The 22003-nt window shown below is 38.6% G+C and overlaps 1 protein-coding gene across 1 annotated transcript in view; it reads right to left on the bottom strand.

The window, feature by feature from the left end:
* OSTN (osteocrin) overlaps positions 1–22003 on the bottom strand; it is a 49612-nt gene that overhangs the window by 21886 nt on the left and 5723 nt on the right. Inside the window, exons 2-3 of the mRNA XM_036347136.1 lie at positions 12946–13044; positions 11814–12028 (exon numbers count right to left, since the gene is read on the bottom strand). Of these exons, the coding sequence (XP_036203029.1) occupies positions 11814–12028; positions 12946–13044 (314 nt within the window). The remainder of the gene's footprint in view (positions 1–11813; positions 12029–12945; positions 13045–22003) is intronic.

Raw genomic sequence — 22003 nt, forward strand, 5'->3', positions numbered from 1 at the left:
AAAGGGTTATTTATTATTTCAGTGTGACCAGTAGAGCTATATAGTACTTGCCTTTGTTTGGATTCGAGAAATAGAAAACAAGAACTTCTACTGAAAAGTGTGAATTCTTGTGGTTGGGGGATAAAATTATTTTCTGATTATGTCTTATGGAGTCCTCTTTCTCAATTTGGTGGTTATAATAACAATGCAATGGATCAAAGTGTTTATTGACCTGAATCTATAGAATGTGTATATTTGTGCTGGGTATCTTCTATCAGCTCTTCAGAGCCACTCTCAGCTTTTCTCACCCTATTTTGTCTGGGAAGCTAACCTCTCTGGGTCACAGAAAAGATCCTGTGCTTTCTGACTTGGTTTGGGGCAGGCAAATGATGGCCTTGGCAGGAAAGACTAAAAGGAGAGAGGAAGTAAGGTCAAAATCAATTTCATCTGGTTCCTTCTTTGCAAGATTACTTCCCTCTGACTGAAGGTCACCACTCTGCTCACAGCATCTGACAATTCAGACAAGTGCCATTCATTATGATTTGCCCATTTTTTTTAATTGTTATTTATTTATTTATTTTTTTGGCAAATAGTCTTGCTGTGAATAAACCCTTCTCAAATGTCTCTATTTCAAACACACTGCCTGTTTCCTGCAGGAACCCTGACTGACACAATGACATTACCTGTTTTGCTGATCTAAAAATATTGATGGGAGAATTAAAGTAATAACAGTTGTGAAATGTTTATGGTAATTAAATCCAAGCTCGGCCAGTGTAGCTTAGTTGTAGAGTGTGAACCCATGAACCAAAAGGTACCTGTTTCTCCTGATTCCTGGCAGGGCACATGCTCAGGTTGCAGGCTCGATCCCCAGTAGGGATCATGCAGGAGGCAGCCAAACATCTCTCTCATAGATGTTTCTATCTCCCTCTTCCTCTCTCTTCTTCTCTCAGTAAAATAAATAAAACATATAAAAATATTTAAAATTCAGAGATTTAAACAGATTTTATAATTGTTGTTAATGTGTTTATTGCTGCTCAGATTTTTTAAATTTAGCCAGTGGGGACCTCTTGTAATTGGTTTTTAAATCCCTTTGATCCATCCTTAATTATAGCAAGCTCAGGTATGATAATATATTCAAGCTCAATTTGTACATTTTCTGTCCCAAATATTTCTTGGAGGAGTAAGTGAGAGATGATATTGAGGGATGCCAATCTGGACACTAAGTTTGTTCATTACCCCTGAATTGGTGCTTGTTTAGCAGAACTTTCAATATATACAGACTAAAAATTATGAGCTCATGGTGATAGAAATTCAGAAACATGAGTTTATACTAATATGAATGTTTTATGGACAATTTAGAAAATGGGACATTTAAGTACCAAGAGTTTTTATTTTAACACTAGTAGCCCGGTGCACAAAAATTTGTGCACTCATGGGGGGGGGGGTGTCCCTCTGTTATTAAACATTTATCGGCACAACACTGACCACACTGGTGGTGGTGGTGGTCTTGTCAGAATGTGTTATATTATGCAGATGAAAATCTATTTAAACAGATTTGATGTAGATATTTTCAAATATGGAAGAATTGTCCCTGTCAACTATTTTAGTTAATTCATATCTTCACTAATTGTCATCATTGCAAAGTTTTCAGTCCCCATATGGATTGCTGGATATAATAAGTCATGCGCTGTCCCTGTCCTTTGTAGCCTTTGTTACCTTAAGGACTCTAGTTTTCCATTGATATGTTTAAGTACCAACCTTACCGGCTTAAAAATGTAAGCTTTTAACACTGTTCTCTCTGTTCTGTATCCTTCCGATGTAAAGTGGAGTTGTGTTGCAGCACAGGACAGAAATTCAGAAGGGGAATATTGAAGTAATGACTGCAGTAGGAGAAGAGGGAACCTATTTCCCTGGCCACAGGCGCTGGCGCCCTGGACCACAGGGCTGGCAGCTTCTCCAGGTGGCTGCAGCCTGGGACCTCAGGCGGGTGGCTTGTCCATCTCCTGGGCTGCAGCCAGCTGCAGGCGCTGGCGCCTGGACCAAAGGTGGGCAGCTTCTTCTTCTGGTGGCTTCTTCTTCTTCTGTGCTTCCAGGGAGGGCAGTCAGTTATGTGTATATGTGTGTGCTTGCAAACATAGGCATGTACACATGTGTATGTGGAAATCTGCTGGGCAAGTCAAAACCATAGAAGAGTTGCCCCCTATCTCTTGAATCTTCCAGAGATATCCCCCATTTTTTTATTCTATCATTACTGGAGAGTCAGTATTTGCAGCCAGCCAGCCAGTGACTCTCTCAGTGTCTATTTCTGATTTCTTCTTTCCCTATCTGTCTTCCAACCCCTAATCATATTTCCAGCTGCATGCATCATTTTTACTCCCAATATGCTGTATAGAGAAGGAGTCAGGATGCTGTCTTCCCATGAATAGTGCTCAGTAACAAACCAATTGCATTTTAGTTGCACAATGCCCCTACCCACCCTTCAAATCCCTTCCACCATGCATTTCTGTTTCCCTTTTTGTTTCTTGGATTGTTCTGCTGCTCCTTCTCCTCACCCCACCACCCTTGGATCATAATGTAAAATTCTTTTACCATGTCAAGAAATTATTAAATATACAGGTACTTTGAAAAAAAAAAAATACTGGTACTTCTCCGAACAACGGCTGAGGCGGGGCAGGGAAGAGGCGGCTGCTGGTGGCCGCCTCTTCCCTGCCCCAACCAGCTTCTCTGATCACTGGCCTGGGGGCGGGCAAAGGCGGCCCCAGTTCTCTGATCACAGGCTGGCGGGCAGGGCAAAGGCGGTCTCGAGGGCCGCCTTTGCTCTGCCTCCCTGCTCTTGCCTGCCACCTGGGTTTCCGATCACCGTCAGCAGCAGGCGACCTCTTCCGTTCTTCCCCTTTCGCCTCCCAGAATTGCACCTACGTATCTAAATTAACCGCCACCTTTTTTGGCAGTTAATTTGCATATCACTCTGATTAGCCAATGGGAAGCGTAGCGAAGGTACTGTCAATTACCATGTTTGTCTATTATTAGATAGGAGGATGTCCAATTTACAACTTTATCTTATTTTTATTCCATGTTATAAATCCTAGTTTTCATTAGTACCAGGAATGACAAAATTAGAATATCAAATAGGTACTTATTTGCTTATTTGATTCTTGATTATAAAACATAATCAAGAATCAGAATAGCAAGACCCATAGTACCACTAGCAATATAATTTCTCAAAAATAATTTTAAGGTTTGTTTCTTCCAGTCCTTTTTTTCTCTCATATATTTCACTAGGGATATACAGTGAAATTATTTTATTTCACCACTTGCAATAAATCTTCATTGTGAAGTAATGTTAACTGGAAAATATATCTAAGATATTTTGTTTCAATTATTTTATTTTAAAAAAAATATTTATTGTTAAAAGTATTACATATGGCCCTAGCCAATTTGGCTCAGTGGATAGAGCGTCAGCCTGTGAACTGAAAGGTCCTAGGTTTGATTCTGGTCATGGGCATATGCCCGGGTTGTGGGCTCATCACCAGTGGGGGACTTGCAGGAGGCAGCCAATCCATGATTCTCTCTCATCATGGATGTTTCTATCTCTCTCTGCTCCTTCCTTCCTCTTTGAAATCAATAAAAATAAATTAAAAAATAAAAATAAATAAAAGTATTACATATGTTCCCTTTTCCCCCATTGACCTTTCCCAGCCCACTCCTGCACCCCACCCCAGGCCTTCCCCACCCTATTGTCTGTGTCCATGGGTTATGCATATATGCATACAAGTTCATTGGTTGATCTCTTTCTACCTACCCACTCTCCCCTGCCTCCCCTTTAAGATTTGACAATCTGTTTGATGCTTCTTTGTCTCTGGATCTATTTTTGTTTATCAGTTTATATTGTTCATTATAATTCACAAATGAGTGAGATCATGTGATATTTATCTTTCTCCGACTGGCTTATTTCACTTAGCATAATGCTCTCCAAGTCTATCCATGCTGGTGCAAATGGTAAGAGTTCTTTCTTTTTTTACAGCAGCATAGTATAGATGTACCACTGTTTGTTTAATCCACTCATCTGCTGATGGACACTTAGGCTGTTTACAAATCTTAGCTATTGTAAATTTTGCTGCTATGAACATATGGGTGGATATATCATTTCTAATTAGTGTTTCTGATTTCTTAGTATATATTCCTAGAAGTGGGGTCACTGGGTCAAATGGAAGTTCCATTTTTAATTTTTTGAGGAAACTCCATACTATTTTCCACAGAAGCCTCTGTGGAAAACAGTGTGATTCACTTACTTTTAAATACTTAGGTATAAAATGTTAATATTTATTGTTATATCATAGGTAAAATATTTAAATGGTTCCAAAGACAATACAAGATACATTCAAATAAGTTTAACTTTAACTTTTGATCCCTTTACTCTTTTTCTATCTATCATTGTAGAGAACCATTTAAAATATTTTATATTTATCCTTTTATTTTTCTAATCTAAGTATTTTTATACTTGTATTGCCATTTTTAAATAGTGATGTACCAAACTGACATTCATACATTTTGCTGTTATTAATCTCATGAGTCTCACTTTATTGTAGTTTATAGAGATAGTCTTTATTTTTAATAGCTGATAGTAATAGTCCATTGTATGCCATAGTTTATTAAACTAATCTCCTTTTTACGTATGTATTTTGTAGTTACAAATAGTTCCAAAATGAATTGCCTTATGTACACTCTTTCACACATATTTTTGATGGTGAGATTTTTAGAAGCAGGAATGCTGAGCTAAAAGATAAGTATATATGGAATATTGCTGGATATTGCCATATTCCCCTCCATGTTGGCTCCATTTTGCATTCTAATCAGCAACAGATGGGGGTGACTTTTCTTCACAGCTTCGCTATTTTTTTTATGGAGTTTTGCCATTTTAACACATAAAAATCAGTATATCAGTAAATTTTAATATATTTTTTCTCATTATGAGAATGGTTGGCATCTTTTCATATGACTGAGTTATTTGTATTTTTTCCATGAACTATTTTTTACTTCATTTTTAATAGCTTTGTTCTTTTTCTCCTCTATTTTAAAAAGTTCTTTGTATATTCAAGATATTAACACTCTTTTTTATATGAGTTGCAAATATTTTCCTGATTTATTCTTTTTTTTTAACATATTTTATTGATTTTTTTACAGAGAGGAAGGGAGAGGGATAGAGAGTTAGAAACATCCATGAGAGAGAAATATCGATCAGCTGCCTCTTGCACACCCTCTACTGGGGATGTGTCTGCAACCAAGGTACATACCCTTGACTGGAATCGAACCTGGAACCCTTCAGTCTTCAGGCTGATGCTCTATCCACTGAGCCAAACCAGTTAGGGCTCAACTTATTTATTTTTTTTAAATATTCCTTTATGACATCATTTGCCATGGAAACATCTTAAGATATGCAGTTAAATTTATTTTTCCCTTAATTATTCTGAAGTTTGCATCAAAATTTGGAAGACTTTACCTATCCCCTCTCTATACAGAACTTCACCAATGTTTTCTTATAGTACCTATTAAAGTTCATCATTTTTTTCTTCTTTCACTTGGGTTTCTGATCCATTTTGAGACTTGATCGTTTTTATCCTTTTTTTATATCTCCAAATCGCTTATTCAAAACATATCCTTTTACTCACTAATATGATATGCTTCTTTTTAAATATCTTATAGTTAGATATATAATTGGGTTTATTGATTGAATTTCTCTTCTGTTTTGTTTTGGTTTATCCATGAGCTGGTATTATGCTATTGTAAAGAAAATAAATTACTTTAAAATATTTGGTAGGACTCTTCTTTCTTCTTCTTTGCTAGGGTTTTCCTGAGTATGCAGTTTTTCAATTCTTTCACATGATTTTTTATGATAACTTCTTAAATGAGGGTATATTTATTGGAATCATATTGTTTGTAATTTAACTTAGGAAGAGCTGATGTCTTTCTGCTGTTGAGTCTGAACAAAGATGTGTTTCCATTTGTTCAAGTCTATTTTTTGAATTACAGAATCATTTTTTATAGTTTTTTATATGTTCTTTGGACATTCTTTGTTATTATTTGTATGTAGGTATTTTCCTATCTTTATGCTATTGTAGATGAGGTATTCTATCTTCTATCTGATTTCTTTTAAGAAATATTTTTATTGATTTCAGAGAGAGAAAGAGAGGGAGAGATAGAAACATCAATGATGAGAATCATGGGTCAGCTGCTTCCTGCACACCCCCTACTGGGGACAGAGCACACAACTCAGGTATGTATCCTGGCCAGGAATCAAACCTTGACCTCTTGGTCCATGGGTCTATGCTCAACCACTGAACCACACAGGCAAGGCTGATTTCTTTTTGTATATAGAAGGGCTATTAGCTTTATATGTTTGCTAGAGGCCCAGTGCACGAATTCGTGCATGAGAGGGCAGGGGGAAGGGGCGGCAGGAAGTTGTCTGCCAGCCCCAAGGAGGAGTTGGCCCTCGGCCTCCCTGCGGAAGGGTCCACGTCCACTTCCACCCAACCCTGATTCCCCATCCCAGCCCAGGAGAGGAAGCGACAGTCACCAGGCTGGTGTGCGCCCCACCACTGCGCAGTTCCCTGCCTCCCCCCCCTCCTCCTTCCCTTGCCACCACACCACCACCATGGCAGGCAGGTGGCCCCCATGGTAGGGAGAGGATGGGAGCAAGACAAACCCTTGTGTAGAGGGCTGACTTTCAATAGATTGCAGGGAGGGAGCTGATCTGCTACATACAAAACTCCGACCCAGAAGCAGGTCTCTACAAATGGTTTAGCACAAGGGGCCAATGGGGGCTGGCTGGCCAGTGGGAGGGGCCACAGGAGGTTGGCTGTGGGAGCACAATGACCACCAGGGGGCAGCTCCTGCATTGAGTGTCTGCCCCTGGTGATTAGTGCACATCATAGCGATTGGCCAACCAGTCGTTCTGGTGGTTCTGGTCGTTCAGTCGTAAAGGTCGCTTAGACTTTTATATATGTAGATGCACTTCTTTGTATCTATATCCAAAGAGTTTGTCCTTATAGTGTCCATTGATTATCTTGGTTTTTCAACTTTTTATTTGTAAATAGTTTTAATTCTTACTTTTTTTTTTTAAAAAAATATATTTTATTGATTTTTTACAGAGAGGAAGGGAGAGAGATAGAGAGTCAGAAACATCAATGAGAGAGAAACATCGATCAGCTGCCTCCTGCACACCTCCTACTGGGGATATGCCCGCAACCAAGGTACATGCCCTTGACCGGAATCGAACCTGGGACCTTTCAGTCCGCAGGTCGACGCTCTATCCACTGAGCCAAACCGGTTTCGGCAATTCTTACTTTTATAATTATGTGTTTTTTGTTGTTGTCTAAATGCATTTCTAAATTACAGTGTATGAAATGGGCATTTCTTTCTGCTCCTTATTTAGTAAAGCTTCCAGTATATTTCACCATTGAGTAAAATGCTAACTTTTGAGCTCAGGCACACACTCACACACACATACACACACACACACACACATACACACAACACATCATGTCAAGAAAGTATCTATCATTCCTTATTTTGTTCACTTTAAAAAAATAATGAATAAATGTTAGACTCCATCAAAAACTTTTTCTGACTCTATGGATATAATCACATGTTTTTCTCCCCCCCCCCCCCCCCCCGTTGCTCTATTAATATGATGGATTACATGAAAGGAATTCCTAATATGAAATTACACAACTTTCCTGGAAGAAAACCCACTGGTTAAGACATATTATATCTTTAAATTGTTGTGGTATTCTGTTTGTTAACATTTTATTTATGATTTTGTGCATTGATATTAATATATGTCTAAAGTTTCCTTTTAAAAATGTAAAGAGGTCAATATATTTCTTTCAAAAAATAAACTTGGAAAGTTTACTTTTTATCATGGTCTAAAATTTATAATAATATTGAGATTATCTGAGAGTTTAAGATTTAGTAAAATTCTCCTGTGAATTTATCCATTATTTTCTAGGTCTTCAGTTGAGCAAGTAGTTTTCTATTCTTTTTTTAAAGAATGTTTTGGTGGTTTATTATGGTTATTTTTGACTTGTCATTTCTAATTTTGTGAATTTACATTCTAAGTTTTCTTAATTAGGTTAGGTAGTTGTTTGTCCTTTTGTTACTTTAAGAAAAATAGCTTTATTATATTCTGCAATTTGCTTTATAAACTAAATGATTTCAGCTTTTATCATTGTTCATTCCTATCTACTGCTTTTTCTTTTCTTTTTTTAACCTGCTTTTCCTGGCTTACTTTGCTGTTCTTTCTAGATTTTTGCTGTGTAGTGTTAACTTTATTTTTATTACTATACTGGTGATTTTAATCTGGTATTTGTTTTATCTGCCCATAATATTACTCTATCATTATTACTAATTTCAATAATATATGTAAATTATTTTGTATTCCTATTTGACCCAATGGCTTATTTAATGACATGGTTTAAATGTCATTCTAGGTAAAAGTGCCGTCTTGTTTTCTGGTTTTATTATTAAGTTCAACTTTCATTGCATTTCAGTTAGTGAGTGCCTTTGTGATACATCTGCTATTTAGAATTTCTTCAGGGTGTTTATCACATCAGATGTGATATATTATGTGAATATTCCATATGCCCTTAAGAAAAAAAATATATTTTCTGTTATTGAATTTCAGAGTTCCAGATAGATTTATAAGCTCTGTTTTATGAATTATCCTCTGTATCTCTTCTATAAATTTTCAATAGGTAATCTGTCTTGAATTTTAAAAATGAACCAAAGAAACCTATTATTAATATGTTTCTTTCTATTTCCTAGCATTCTCTTTGAAATATATTTTACACACTTTTTCTTTTTTTGTGTAATTTTTCCATTCTTTTATTGTCAACCATTCTAAATCTCTTTATTTTTAGTTGTCTCTTATACACAAAAAAGTGTTAAATTTTCCTTTGTCAGCCAATTTGAAAATACCTGTATTTTAACAGTATGCTACATCCATTTACATTTATTGATATGATCAATAATTTTGGACTTATATTTGAAAACTAACATTTATATATGTGTATATTTTATATAAAGTTTTGCACTGTGTTCTATTTTATTGTGCTCTCATTCCTATAGGGGAGTTTTAATTTTTATTCTTATGGTTATTTTTATAGTAATATATTTATATAAAAACCTTAGTTGCCTCTTTTTTCAATTTTTGTCTTTTATTCTTTGGTAAAAGATCCATTAAATTTAGTGGCTAATCTTTTTTTTTTTGCTTCTTCTCCATGTCCCTAAGCAAATATTTGTTGTAATAACTTTATTTCTGTTAATAGCCATGAAGCAATCCCAAACTAATTTTAAATGTTATATGCTCTCACTATTGTCCCTGAAGATACTTTGTTCTATCTATGTTGTCAAATTGCACATAACACATGACACTCTTTTTCTTACAACCATCATTTCATTTTAGTTCTAAAGTTATGCTTGCATCAATTATTATAATAACATTTCTCCAGTCATTTTGGTTGCCTGAAGAAACTCATCTAGTAGCTTCCACATGACATCTTCGTGAGAAAAAATATTCCCTAATTTTTATAATAGTTTATTTTTAGCCTTTATATGTCAAGATTTGTTCAAATGGATATTAAATCCTTGCCAATTTTCATTAATATCTTCCATGCTGAGCTATGTTAAGTAGATAGAATATATCTCTAATATAGTCTCTGTATATGACACTTCTTAAATAAATTATTATGCTGAAACCTCAATGTAAATTATCTATATATATAAAAGCCTAAGCGACTGGACAACTGAATGACCAAATGACCAGTCAACTGGCTGGTAGCTGTGATGAGCACTGACTACCAAAGGGCAGACGGTCAATGCAGGAGCTGCCCCCTTGGTGGTCAGTGCACTTGCAAGGTGAGAGCACCACTCAGCTGACTGACAGGTGCCACACACAGGGCTCAGGCTGGCTGCCGCAGCCTGGAGAGCACAGCAGAGCGGCAGCTAGCCTACTGAGCAGCGGCGGTGGCAGACGCAGCAGAGCTGGGATAAGCAGAAATGGCAGGTAAGAGTGGCTGGTGGTATTGGACTGCCGGTTTTGGCCTGATCCCCGCAGGCTATGCTTAGGGACCCCACTGGTGCATGAATCCATGCACCGGGCCACCAATATATTTTATATACATATATATATATATATATATATATATATATATATATATATATATATATGTATATGTATATGTATATGTATATGTATATGTATATGTATATATATGTGTGTATATATGTGTGTATATATATAACTATTATCTTTATGCAATACATATCCTATCTAATAAAGAGTAAATATGTTAATTGACCGTCACACTGTCGCAAAGATGGCAGCTCCCACAGCCAATAAGGAGGAAATATGCTAATTGACTGCCACAACCTCAAAGATGGCGGTACTCACAGCCACAAGATGGCAGCACCCAGTCCCTCAGCCCTACTGGGGTGCCTGCTTCTGGAGTCTCCCAGTTCCCTCAGCCCCCCAGCCGACCAGGGCTGGCCCAAGGCACAAATAAACCTCAGATGGTGGCTGCCCAGCCACCAGGGCCACCCGAGGCTCAGGTAACCAGGCCGGCCGAGGTTTGCGCTGCTGGCAGTGGAAGCAGCAGAGGTGTGATGGGGGCATCACCTTCCCCTGATTGTCGGGTCACCTGCCACCCCTGAGGGCTCCCAGACTGTGAGAGGGGGCAGGCCCGGCTGAGGGAATTTTCATGCACCAGGCTTCTAGTTTTGTATATATGAATGTATGCTATTATAAATCCATATATAAATATCCTATTTAATAAGAGACAAAAAGGGTAATTAACCGTAACTCCACTATGCTTCCCATTGGCTAATCAGGGAGATATGCAAATTAACTGGCAACAAAGATGGCGGCTGTCAGCCACGCAGCTGAAGCAAGCAGGAGGTTTGCTCCGTGGCCCGGCTCTGAGCTTCAAAAGCAACAGCTCCAAAAACAACAAAGTTCCAATTACAGAAGCTAAACAAACCCCAGATACCTGCTTTCAGCCAGCTGCGGCCTCAGAGCTGGGAGCGCCAGTGAAGGCAACAGAGTTTCAATTATAGAAGGTAAATAAATCTCAGAATAAAAAAAAAAGAAAAAAAGGAGAGGCTGGGAGCTTCAGTTGCAGGCCAGGCTGAAAACGGCCCTCAGCCCCTCTTCCAGGCTGGCCAGGCACCCCAGTGGGGACCCCCACCCTGATCCAGGACACCCTTCTGGGAAAACCAGCCGGCCCCCACCCGTGCATCAGGTCTCTATCCTATATAGTAAAAGGCTAATATGCAAACTGATCCTAACAGCAGAAAGACTGGGAATGACTGGTCACTATGACACACACTGATCACCAGGGGGCAGATGCTCAATGCAGGAGCTGCCCCCTGGTGGTCAGTGTGCTCCCACATGGGGGAGCTCTGCTCAGCCACAAGCCAGGCTGATGGCTGCCAGTACAGCGGTGGTGGTGGGCGCCTCTCCTGCCTCCTCAGCAGCGCTAAGGATGTCTGACTGTAGCTTAGGTCTGCTCCCCGCTGGCAAGTGGACATCCCCCGGGGGCTTCTGGGCTGCCAGAGGGATGTCTGATTGCCACTTAGGCCCAATCCCCTGGGGAGCAGGCCTAAGCCAGCAGGTGGTCATCCCCTGAGGGGTCCCAGACTGTGAGAGGGCACAGGCCAGGCTGAGGCACCCCTACCCCGAGTGCACAAATTTTTGTGCACCAGGCCTCTAGTTTACACATAATATTTATGTACTGACTTTCAAAATATTTAGTAGGTGCAAGTGTTCACTTACTTACCTCTGTTTGCCTTTGTGATCCACAGAGCCAGCTGAGAGTCTGTCCAGCGGAGACCCAAAACCAGAGAAGCTCCTTTTCTTCTTTGTTTCAATCACATCATTCTCCAGAGACACAAGTTCATCAAGAAGCATGAGTTTATCTGCCAGATCAGCTGCTGATTTTTCTTCCCTGGCTGTGGGTGGTGACTGCACATCTCTGATTCCAACATCAAAAGCCTATCAGGCAAGAAAGTTGATTCTATTCACCTCAAACATGTGTAATCATATGCATTTGACTTTTGCTATATTTGTCTGACATGCCTGTCATGAAACTTGATTTCTCATGGAGTTATGATCCAGAGAGACTTTTGAGGATAAAACCATATAGAGGTGAGGTATACCCGACAGAAATTAAAGAAAAACAACACACACACACACACACACACACACCCCTAAACAAAGCTCCATGCCCACCTCTCAAATTTAGTATATTAACGGATCATTCTTTTGGATTCTTTCCCTGTAACAACTGTTACCTTTATTATCATTCCCATAGCATTTTAGCTATACTTTGATTCTTACAGTCATTACATTTTCCTTTGTATTGGATTTATTACAACATATTTGTAATACATATTAGATTGTGAGTAATTTGAGAGCAACGACTATGTCTAATTGGTCTTTTATTGGCTCTATTCAATGCCTACCCCAGTATTTTGCTCATAGTTAGTACTCAATAAATTTTTCTCATAGTTAGTACTAATAAATTTTTATGGAATTAATTCAGAAAACACTAAACTTCATGCTGTTTTTTTTCATCACTCAGTCACTTCTTATTGATTCAAGCCCTAAGCATTCACTATATACTGCATTAGACCTAAGGGATACAAAAATGAACAAAATCAAGTAGTCTCTGCCCTCAGGGACTTACACTTCCATCCATGTGATTTATTAACAAATACTATTAATGAATGTTTACGATTCCAAGCTTTCCCAATGACTTTGTTGCCCCATATAAATTTTCCTGTTTGTTTATTCATCTGTTGCATATAGTGCCCTTTTGTAGTTCATCCAAGTCATAAAAGTATGACATTAATAGAAATGGCTTATATTCATAGAAAATATATTTGGTCCCTTAAGCTAGTTCCCATTACCTCAGTTGCTGCATCCACTGACAGCACCTTTCCGGAGCTCCACAGCATCAATGTCACAGCCAGGATAAAATGTGCACTTGCCGACCTCCAGTCCAGCATCTAAGGGTCACATATATCAGGGTTAACCTTACTAGTTTGGCATATAAAGACAGGAGACAAAACTATAAAGCATATTATATTCAGGTGATAAACTAAGTTATTCAACTTCTACTTTGTAAAACTTAAATAACAGTTAATAGAAGCTGTCAATCTCCCAGAATGAATTCTATCATGGCTTCATCTCCATGGAAATGAAGATTAGAGTTGTACAGCTATAATATTACTTTAATTCAAAGTAACACCAGTCTGAGAAATCTACTGTATAATTTTATTCTTGACTGTCTAATCCTGGGATTACAGCCTCATGTACCTAAGGGGAAATGTGTAAAATTGGTCCAGTATGAGAGAATGATCTGGTAAGGTTTGTGTGAACCAAAGAGGATATGCTTTGTGTAAAATCATTTAAATTAAAAATGTCGTAGATACCACAGATCCAATAGGAAAATATCTTTAGGCCCTTGAGATATATGTATGGGTTTCTTTAGCAAAATTTATATCAAAATTGAAAAATTCTGTATGATAAGATACAATAAACAAAATAAAAACAAATTAAAAGTGATATATATTTTCAAAGCATATAAAAATCAGTTCTTGGAAAATTTAAATAACTCTGACTAATAAAATTCTACAACTAGACACAAAATTAAGTAACAATGAGCCCAAGTTTATACAGAGACATATATCTGCAAGTTCATAGCCTCATTGTTTAGAATAGTAATAAATTAGAATCAAACTAGCCTGGCCTATGTAGCTTAGTGATTGAGTGTTGACCTATGAACCAGGAGGTCAGATTCTATTCCTGGTCAGGGCACATGCCCAGGTTGTGGGCTTGATCCCCAGTAGGGAGCGTACAGGAGGCAGCCAATGATGATGTTTCTCTCTCATAGATGTTTCTGTCTTTCTCTTCCTCTCCTTCCCTCTCTCTCTAAAAATCATAAAAACATATTTTAAAAAATTAGAATCAAACCAACTAACCTACTGAAGAGGAAATGGATTCATCAACTGAGGTATATTCCTAACATGGACTTAAAGCAAATGACTTAAACATATATGTATCTGCTGTTAAATGACCTAAATATTTCATGGATTTCAAAAATATAGTTTTGGGGAAAATTAGATTTTATAGAACATTATATATAGCATACTACCATTTACTAAACTGGAAGTACACAAAGTAATTCCACATATTTAGAAATCTATACATATAATTAAAGTGTAAACCAACGGAATTTGATTCATGACTATGATTGCCATGGGAGTGAGGAGCAAAGATTATGGAGGAAACATAAGGAACTTAGCATACATATGTGTGTCTGTATGGTAAGCCCAAAGATGTGTCATTTATACATTTATGACTTTTTTACATTAAAAACCATTATAACATCCAATTAAAGCATACCTATGGTCTATATCAGATTGGCTGACTGCCAGTTTGGCCACTGGTAATGGGGGAGGGAAGATCACGGGCTGCGAGTTACAACAGAATAGGCTTGCCTTCGCCACCTAGTATGGCACTGTGAAGTCTCCCAGTCCACCTTTATGAATGAGAAGTCTCAGTAAACTCCTATTTCCTTTAAAAAATCATGTGGAGAAAAATGAAAGGTGTTCTAGGATGGATCTGCATAACGATTTGTGTCTCATTTTTGCTTCAGTGTTAGTATGACCTTGAGTGTGTACCATTTAACCTACTTGCGCTTTATTTTCCATACTTGTGAAGTCAGGAGTAGTTCTCACTTCATAAGAGCTTTGAGAGAGTTGGATTCATTCATGTATAACCTTTTTATTTCATATAGTATTTATAGTTTATAAGTGAAAGAACATATATGAGCTATTATATATTTAAATATGTCTTTAGCAACTATATTCTTTTTGGTATGACCCAAGATTTTCTTTATGACACTTCCTTAAAATATTGTTACTATGAAACCTCAGTAGATTTTAGTAATAAATGCTATGTTGGAGAAAATAGGCAAATAAGTGTTTTATATAGACAGAGTAGCATCTGTATTAACCATGCATATGTATATACAGACTGAAAATGAAGGTAAAATACTTTAGCATTGTCCTTAACATTTATTTGTCAAAGATAATCTTAATTTTCATGTAATGCAGTCTAAACTAGTTCTTCATTATATCTCCAATTGATCTATTTTGGAATCTTGTCATACACTGTTAGTCATAACTGCTTCTCTGTATTCTACCCTTTCTGGGAACGCACAGTAAATACTGTGTTCTCTTCCTAAAAAGTTGATATTTGAACTGAGTTTTATGGTAAGTATAAAAAGAATAAATCATGATTATGCCCCTATATTAAGACAGTAGAAAAATAACAAGAAAGAATGCAACAATCTGGTAAAAATACCATCCAAAAACTGCATTATCTATGCCTTCAAAAAAACCAAGCACTGAATCATATTTTTTTCCTTCTGATTTTGTTATCTCTTTGATTTTCCTGAATAAAAAGATATATTAAAAACATAACTATTTTAAAAATTAGTTCATATTTCTGGCATCTCCCTCTCTGTTTAAAATAGTTCTCTCATTCAATCAAAGATAAACCACAATTGTGATGTTTTCCTTTCCTCATTTTTTATCATGTTAAAAACAGGTTACAAAGTATAAAATTGCCCAATTTTATAAGCCTTTCCATGTGGATTTCCTTTAACTATTTTTATGCACATTTTCCTAACCTGGTTTCTCCATCTCTGCGATCTTATAAATGGCACAGGATGACTGGTGTTTACCATATTGATGATGATGTCTGAGGCATATATTTTTGTGCTTGGGTGTATATAGGAAAAAAGTCCTAATGTATCATCTTACAGATAACCACATCCTGATTATTTGGATAGGGAGATGTAAAAATACATGCGCAGTTTAAATAAACACATTTAATGGTTTAAAGCCATGCTTGTAGCCAGTCAACCGAAAGGCCAAGTTCCTAAATATGGCATTTGGTACACTAATGAAAACAAACACCCTGGCACCTGCCACACAAAAGACATTTGATTAACTAGTTGAAACTTGATTGCTACAGAATTAGAAACAGAGGAAATTATAGGGAGGGAAGGAAAGGACTAGGTTCAGCTCCATTTCCCTATTTTGTTGATAGTGGATAAATATAGCCCATGATTTAAAAATCTGCTCTGCCCATGTATACCCCAGATCACAGAAAAAAACACTCATAGGATGTTCATTGTGTGACTACAGCGAAGTGGAAGTGTTTGCGATTTTTTCAGTACACCAATAATTTTTGAGTAATATTTGAATATTTCTTTGGGTATGAGGAGCTTCAAGAGACAGTGGGCATGAGATCTGCCTTAAGATATAGTGTGTAATGTGTATGTTCCCCCCTGTCCTGCATGGTTCAGGGTTCAGGATCTGGAGGAGGGGCTGCTAGCAAATGAAAGAGACAAGACAAGAGATAATTTGGAAATATTGGGGGGCCAGGTGGGCAAGCCCAACTCAAGGGGAAGGACTTCCACTGGTTCCCAGGCCTCGCCAACCTTTTATTCAACTTTGGATACACATAAAGCCCTTAGGCAGGTAATTGTGGTAGCAGACAGACTATCTTAAAGGTCAGTAAATATTAGAAGGATTTACTCTGTATTTGATCAGGAAATAGCTTGAGCCCCCATTGTCAGGGCTAGACAATCCGTGCATAACTCTGGCCCTTGCCATGGGTTCAAGGTTCACCAGCATTCTGGGATCCTTGTTTGCACTTCTCTGCTAGTGAAGACAATGGGCGGCTTCCTGCAGTGTACTTCATTAATTTTTAGCTAATTGGTCTCTAATGTGCATGCATTTTCACTTTTTAGATAATACTGCTGAATAAACAAACATCTTTACTGTGTAACACCTTAACCTTTGCGTCAAAGACTCTGCACATTTAAGAACTTATTATATCCTGAAGGGCTCATCTAATGTGTGCCTGGAGTGGTACTGGAGGGAACAAGGGGGTGAGGTGTGAAATTTGATCATTTAAGTTTGGGAAACAGCATATACTGAATATTGCTTTAGAACATTGATAGCGCATGGACATATAAAGTCTTTGGAATTTTAGTAGTAAAGGAATTGATTTCATTGTATTTAAAACAGCATTACATTAGAATTCTGTTAAAATGAAGAAAGATTTTTTTAAATATATTTTATTGATTTTTTTACAGAGAGGAGGGGAGAGGGATAGAGAGTTAGAAACATCAATGAGAGAGAAACATCCATCAGCTGCCTCTTGCATGCCCCCTACTGGGGATGTGCCCGCAACCAAGGTACATGCCCTTGACCGGAATCGAACCTGGGAACCTTCAGTCCGCAGGCCGACGCTCTATCCGCTGAGCCAAAAAGGTTAGGGCAAGAAAGATTTTTTTATTATTGAGAATCAATTCTGCAGTGAGTCATTGTTACTGTAAAAAAGTCTGTTCAGTGAGTTGCAGTAGCAAAAGAAAAGATTGAGAATCACTGATCTAAAAACAAAAGAACTGGGATGAAGGGAGGTGTTAGAGTAAGAGAGAATTAAGATGAAAAAGAGAAGCATATTAGCCAGATCTGATCTAATGAACTTTTTAACTAAAAACTTTTTTTAAGCTTCACATGAGGACACGCTTTTTATTGATTTTATAGAGAGAGGAAGAGAGAGCGAGAGAAACATCGATGTCAGAGTGAAACATCAGTAAGCTGCCTCCTATTCCCTCAACCTGGGTATGTGCCCTGACTGGGAATCAAACCAGAGAACTTTCAGTGTACGGGATGACACTTCAACCAACTGAGCCACACTGGCCAGGGCTTAACTAAAACCTTTTAAACTATCTACCTTTGAAGGCTAGTGTTGAAAAAAACATATTACTCAGTTGATTAAGGAAATTCAATAGTATCTGACTTATAGATAGCAGATTTAACCCACACACTCATAAGAAGACTAAGTTTTGGAGTGAATCTTGATAACTTCTAGAATTATTTTATTGGAAATATTCAAAATATACTCTATTCACCCCTATTTTCAACAAAAATAAAAAATAAAGGGCTTAATGGTAAAGGACTTAAAGGTAATTTAAATTACTTTTTATCTTCTCTTCCCACTTTGACAGAGCATAGGCATAAGTGAGATATAATAGGACATGCTATAAATGGTCCCAAGTTCAGACACTAGGCAATGACAATCTATGCCTGTCCACAACACTGCCCACAATCTTCTTACTATGAAAATGATGGTGGTCTTGCCCAGCGGTGGCTAAGTGGTTGAGCATTGACCCATACACCAAGAGGTCACTGGTTTGATTCCGGGTCAGGTCACATGTCCCAATTTTGGGCTGAATCCCCCTTTTAAGTACTTCAAAAATGAAGGCTTTCAGTCAATGACAAGGTATTCAATGTAAGGAAATTACTTCAGTAGGGAGCATGCAGGAGGCAGCCCAATGATGATTCTCATCATTGATGTTTCTATCTTTCTTCCCCTCTCACTTCCTCTCTGAAATCAATAAAAACATTTTTAAAAAATGTTCTTCTTTATAAGGGGCAAATCAGCTTGGACCCTAAGTAAATCTGTAAAATAGTATGCTCTTCAGTACAACCTTTACCCTGTCCCATAAGTTATAGTCACCCAGGCCTTTTTGATATAGAGAAAAGCATTAGGAATAGTAGGAAACAGAGTCTAATTTTTTATTTTAAAAGAGGGCTCAAAAGGGACTATGCTTAACACAAAGTCTGTATGGCTTGTGGTCATAGAAAGAGACCTGACTTAAGATGTCTGAGACTCAGGTATTGCCTTGGCTTGGGGGCTACATCACTGTATGATTTTAAGTTTAAATTTCTTCTGTAGGCTGAGTAAAATAACTGACCTATAAAGTTGCTTCTAGCTTTTTTTAGAGTCTGTGGGTAAATCTGGCTCCTTTCTGTTCTAAGTGCAGACACTGTAGGTAATGATAAGAATAGGTGAATATTTAGCTAGAAAAACCTTTGTATTGTCCCTCAAGTCAGCCGTGTCTGTGTATAATATTGCATCTAGGTCTTGACATAAATATGTTCCTCTTGAATATTTTACCCGACAAGAGGACCTCCAAATCATTCATTGTAAGATATAATTTATGCTAAGCGATCCCATTTTATAAATGTATTTTAAGAAAGAAGAAATGCTACCAATTAAATTATGACATGCTATCAAGTATAAGGCATCCTAATTTCAGAAATGTTAAACATACATCAGAATGAATGAAATAGGATATATCTACTTATTTTCAAATGTTTATTTGTTTTTTTACATTTTTTGTCATTATGCTTAAGTCATTTTGCTCAATTCCCCCACACTTTCAAAACAAAATTTGTTAGAGCTGAGGTGCCAGACTTCATAATGTGCTGTCATATTCCTCAGAGAAAGAAAAGATAGTATAACATTTAATGTATTATCAGATAAAATTTTAAAATCACATAATTGATATTAAAAATTTTAAAGATTTTTATTGAATTCTTATTCTACTGCATTTAGAGTTAATAATCTATGAAGGTAAAATGATCATTTAAAATTTTTCACAATAATCACAAATAATAGTATTAATGGACATACAAATTAGTTGATACAAAATAGGAATTTTTAATAAAAGGAATTTTCAGCTATCTAAAATCACCAACAATATTACATATACACTCATGTTTTACACAATGTCACTCAAAAATCCTTTTTTAGATGCACTAATAAGTGCTTACAAATGAAAGTCAGTCAATGAGTAGGTATTCAATATAAGAAAATTACCTCTGTGATGGTTAAGAAAAAACTCAGAATTGTGCTGAAGGATATGAATGTGTCCCTGCTGTGTTATTTATTGGCCTGGTAACCTTGAACAAAGTGCATAAACTGTCAAAATTGTCTAATAAAACTCACTTTATGAATCGCCCAAATTTAAATTAATTATAGTTCATTTAAAATTATATAATTAATTTACAAATAGCATAAATTATTATGGTTTTGCCTTAGGTTTTCCAAATAAGAGCAATACAAATATTTAATTTATATTTAATGCATTTACTAAAATATATAAAGATATACGCCATCTGTATTAAAACACTTCATCATTTTTCTTCGTATTTTATCACAGGTAAAAACTTTTCAGTGGGAACTCTAAATTGTGCATGAAAACATTCTGTAAACTTTAAGGTAATGTGGAAAGATTAATGACATGGTGTAAAAGTCATTATTACTGAGCTGAAGGCAGGTCTTTGAAGCCAATTCCTTCCAGGGAACATAAAGTGTATTCTCAACAACCATCGAGGGAATTGGGGGCCCTTTATTGAGACAATCTGCAAAACGTATGTTAAACAACCAAGAGGATGCATTACAACTTGACACTATCCAGACAGTCTTGGTATTGCAATGAATGATGTTTAAACAGGGTGTGAAAGAGAGTTGTTTCTAGTTTCCTTTGATGAGTGGAGCAACCAGGTGCTTGAGACACTCGCTGGAAAGCAGAGGCGAGGATTTTGCGGGCTCTTCTTTATTGGCGCTGCTATTCCACAGCTTTAGTGAAATTGGCTCCACCAACAAGGGAACTGAGTGTGGCTGTGGCACTTAGAACTTTACTGGTAGAAGTGGGGGATGAGTTTTAGATCCTTATAAACTCAAATAAGAAGTTTAAAATCACTGAGGATTTCATCCAAGAGCAATTGAGTTACAACTTGTAGCCTCTGCCAGGACCATATACATCACCTATATCAGCCTCACAAAAATACATCTGAGAAATACTCATGGGCTTAGCCCTTTATTTAAAACTAGAGGCTCGGTGCACAAAAATTTGTGCACTCAGGGGGAAGGGGATTCCCCCAGCCCGGCCTGTGCCCTATCGCAGTCTGGGACCCCTCAGGAGATAATGACCTGCTGGCTTAGGCCTGCTCCCGGGTGGCAGAGGGCAGGCCCAATCCCTAGGTGCAGCCCCTGGTCGGGCTCAGAGCAGGGCCGATTGGGGAGTTGGGGCGCCGTCACCTGTCATGCACAGAGCAGAGCGGATTGGGAGATTGCGATGCCACTCTCAGTCATGCTCAGGGTAGGGCCGATTGGGGGGTTGGGGCACTGCCCCCTGTCACACTCAAGGCAGGGTTGATGGGGAGGTTGCGGTGCCACCTCCTGTCACGCACAGAGCAGGGCCGATCAGGGGGTTGGGGCGCTGCCCCCTGTCATGCACAGAGCAGGGCCCATCAGGGGCGTTGGGGTTCCATACCCTGTCATGCACAGAGCAGGGTCAATCAGGGGGTTGGGGAGCTCCCCCCTGTCATGCACACTGTCATACACAGAGCAGGGTCAATCAGGGGGTTGGGGAGCTCCCCCCTGTCACACACAGAGCAGGGCCAATCCGGGGTTTGGTGCGCTGCCCCCTGTCACGCACAGAGCAGGGTCAATCAGGGGGTTGGGGCACCGCAACTGTCACACTCAGGGCAGGGCCGATGGGGAGGTTATGGCTCTACCCCATCACACACAGAGCAGGGCCCGAGGGGGGGAGGTTGGGGCGCCGCATCCTGTCACACAGAGCAGGACTGATCAGGGGTTTGGGGAGCTCCCCCTATCAGGCACAGAGCAGGGCTGATCAGGGGGTTGGGGCGCCTTCCCCTGTCACGAACAGAGCAGGGCGGATAGGGAGGTTGTGGCTCCGCCCCCTTTCACACACAGAGCCGCAGGGCGATCAGGGGGTTTGGGTGCTGCCCCCTGTCACGCTGATCCTGGTGCTGGGAGGCATCGCGGCTCCGCTGATCCTGGTGCTGGGAGGCATATTACCCTTTTACTATATAGGACAGAAGCCTGGTGCATGGGTGGGGGCTGGATGGTTTGCCCTAAAGGGTGTCCTGGATCAGGGTGGGGGTCCCCACTGGGGTGCCTGGCCAGCCTGGGTGAGGGGATGATGGCTGTTTGCAGCTGGTCACACACCCTTCAAGGTGGGGGTCCCCACTTGGGTGCCTGGCCAGTCTGGGTGAGGGGCTGAGG

Source organism: Myotis myotis, unplaced genomic scaffold (genome assembly GCF_014108235.1).
Source record: "Myotis myotis isolate mMyoMyo1 unplaced genomic scaffold, mMyoMyo1.p scaffold_m19_p_2, whole genome shotgun sequence".
In the NCBI taxonomy this organism is placed as follows: Eukaryota; Metazoa; Chordata; class Mammalia; order Chiroptera; family Vespertilionidae; genus Myotis; species Myotis myotis.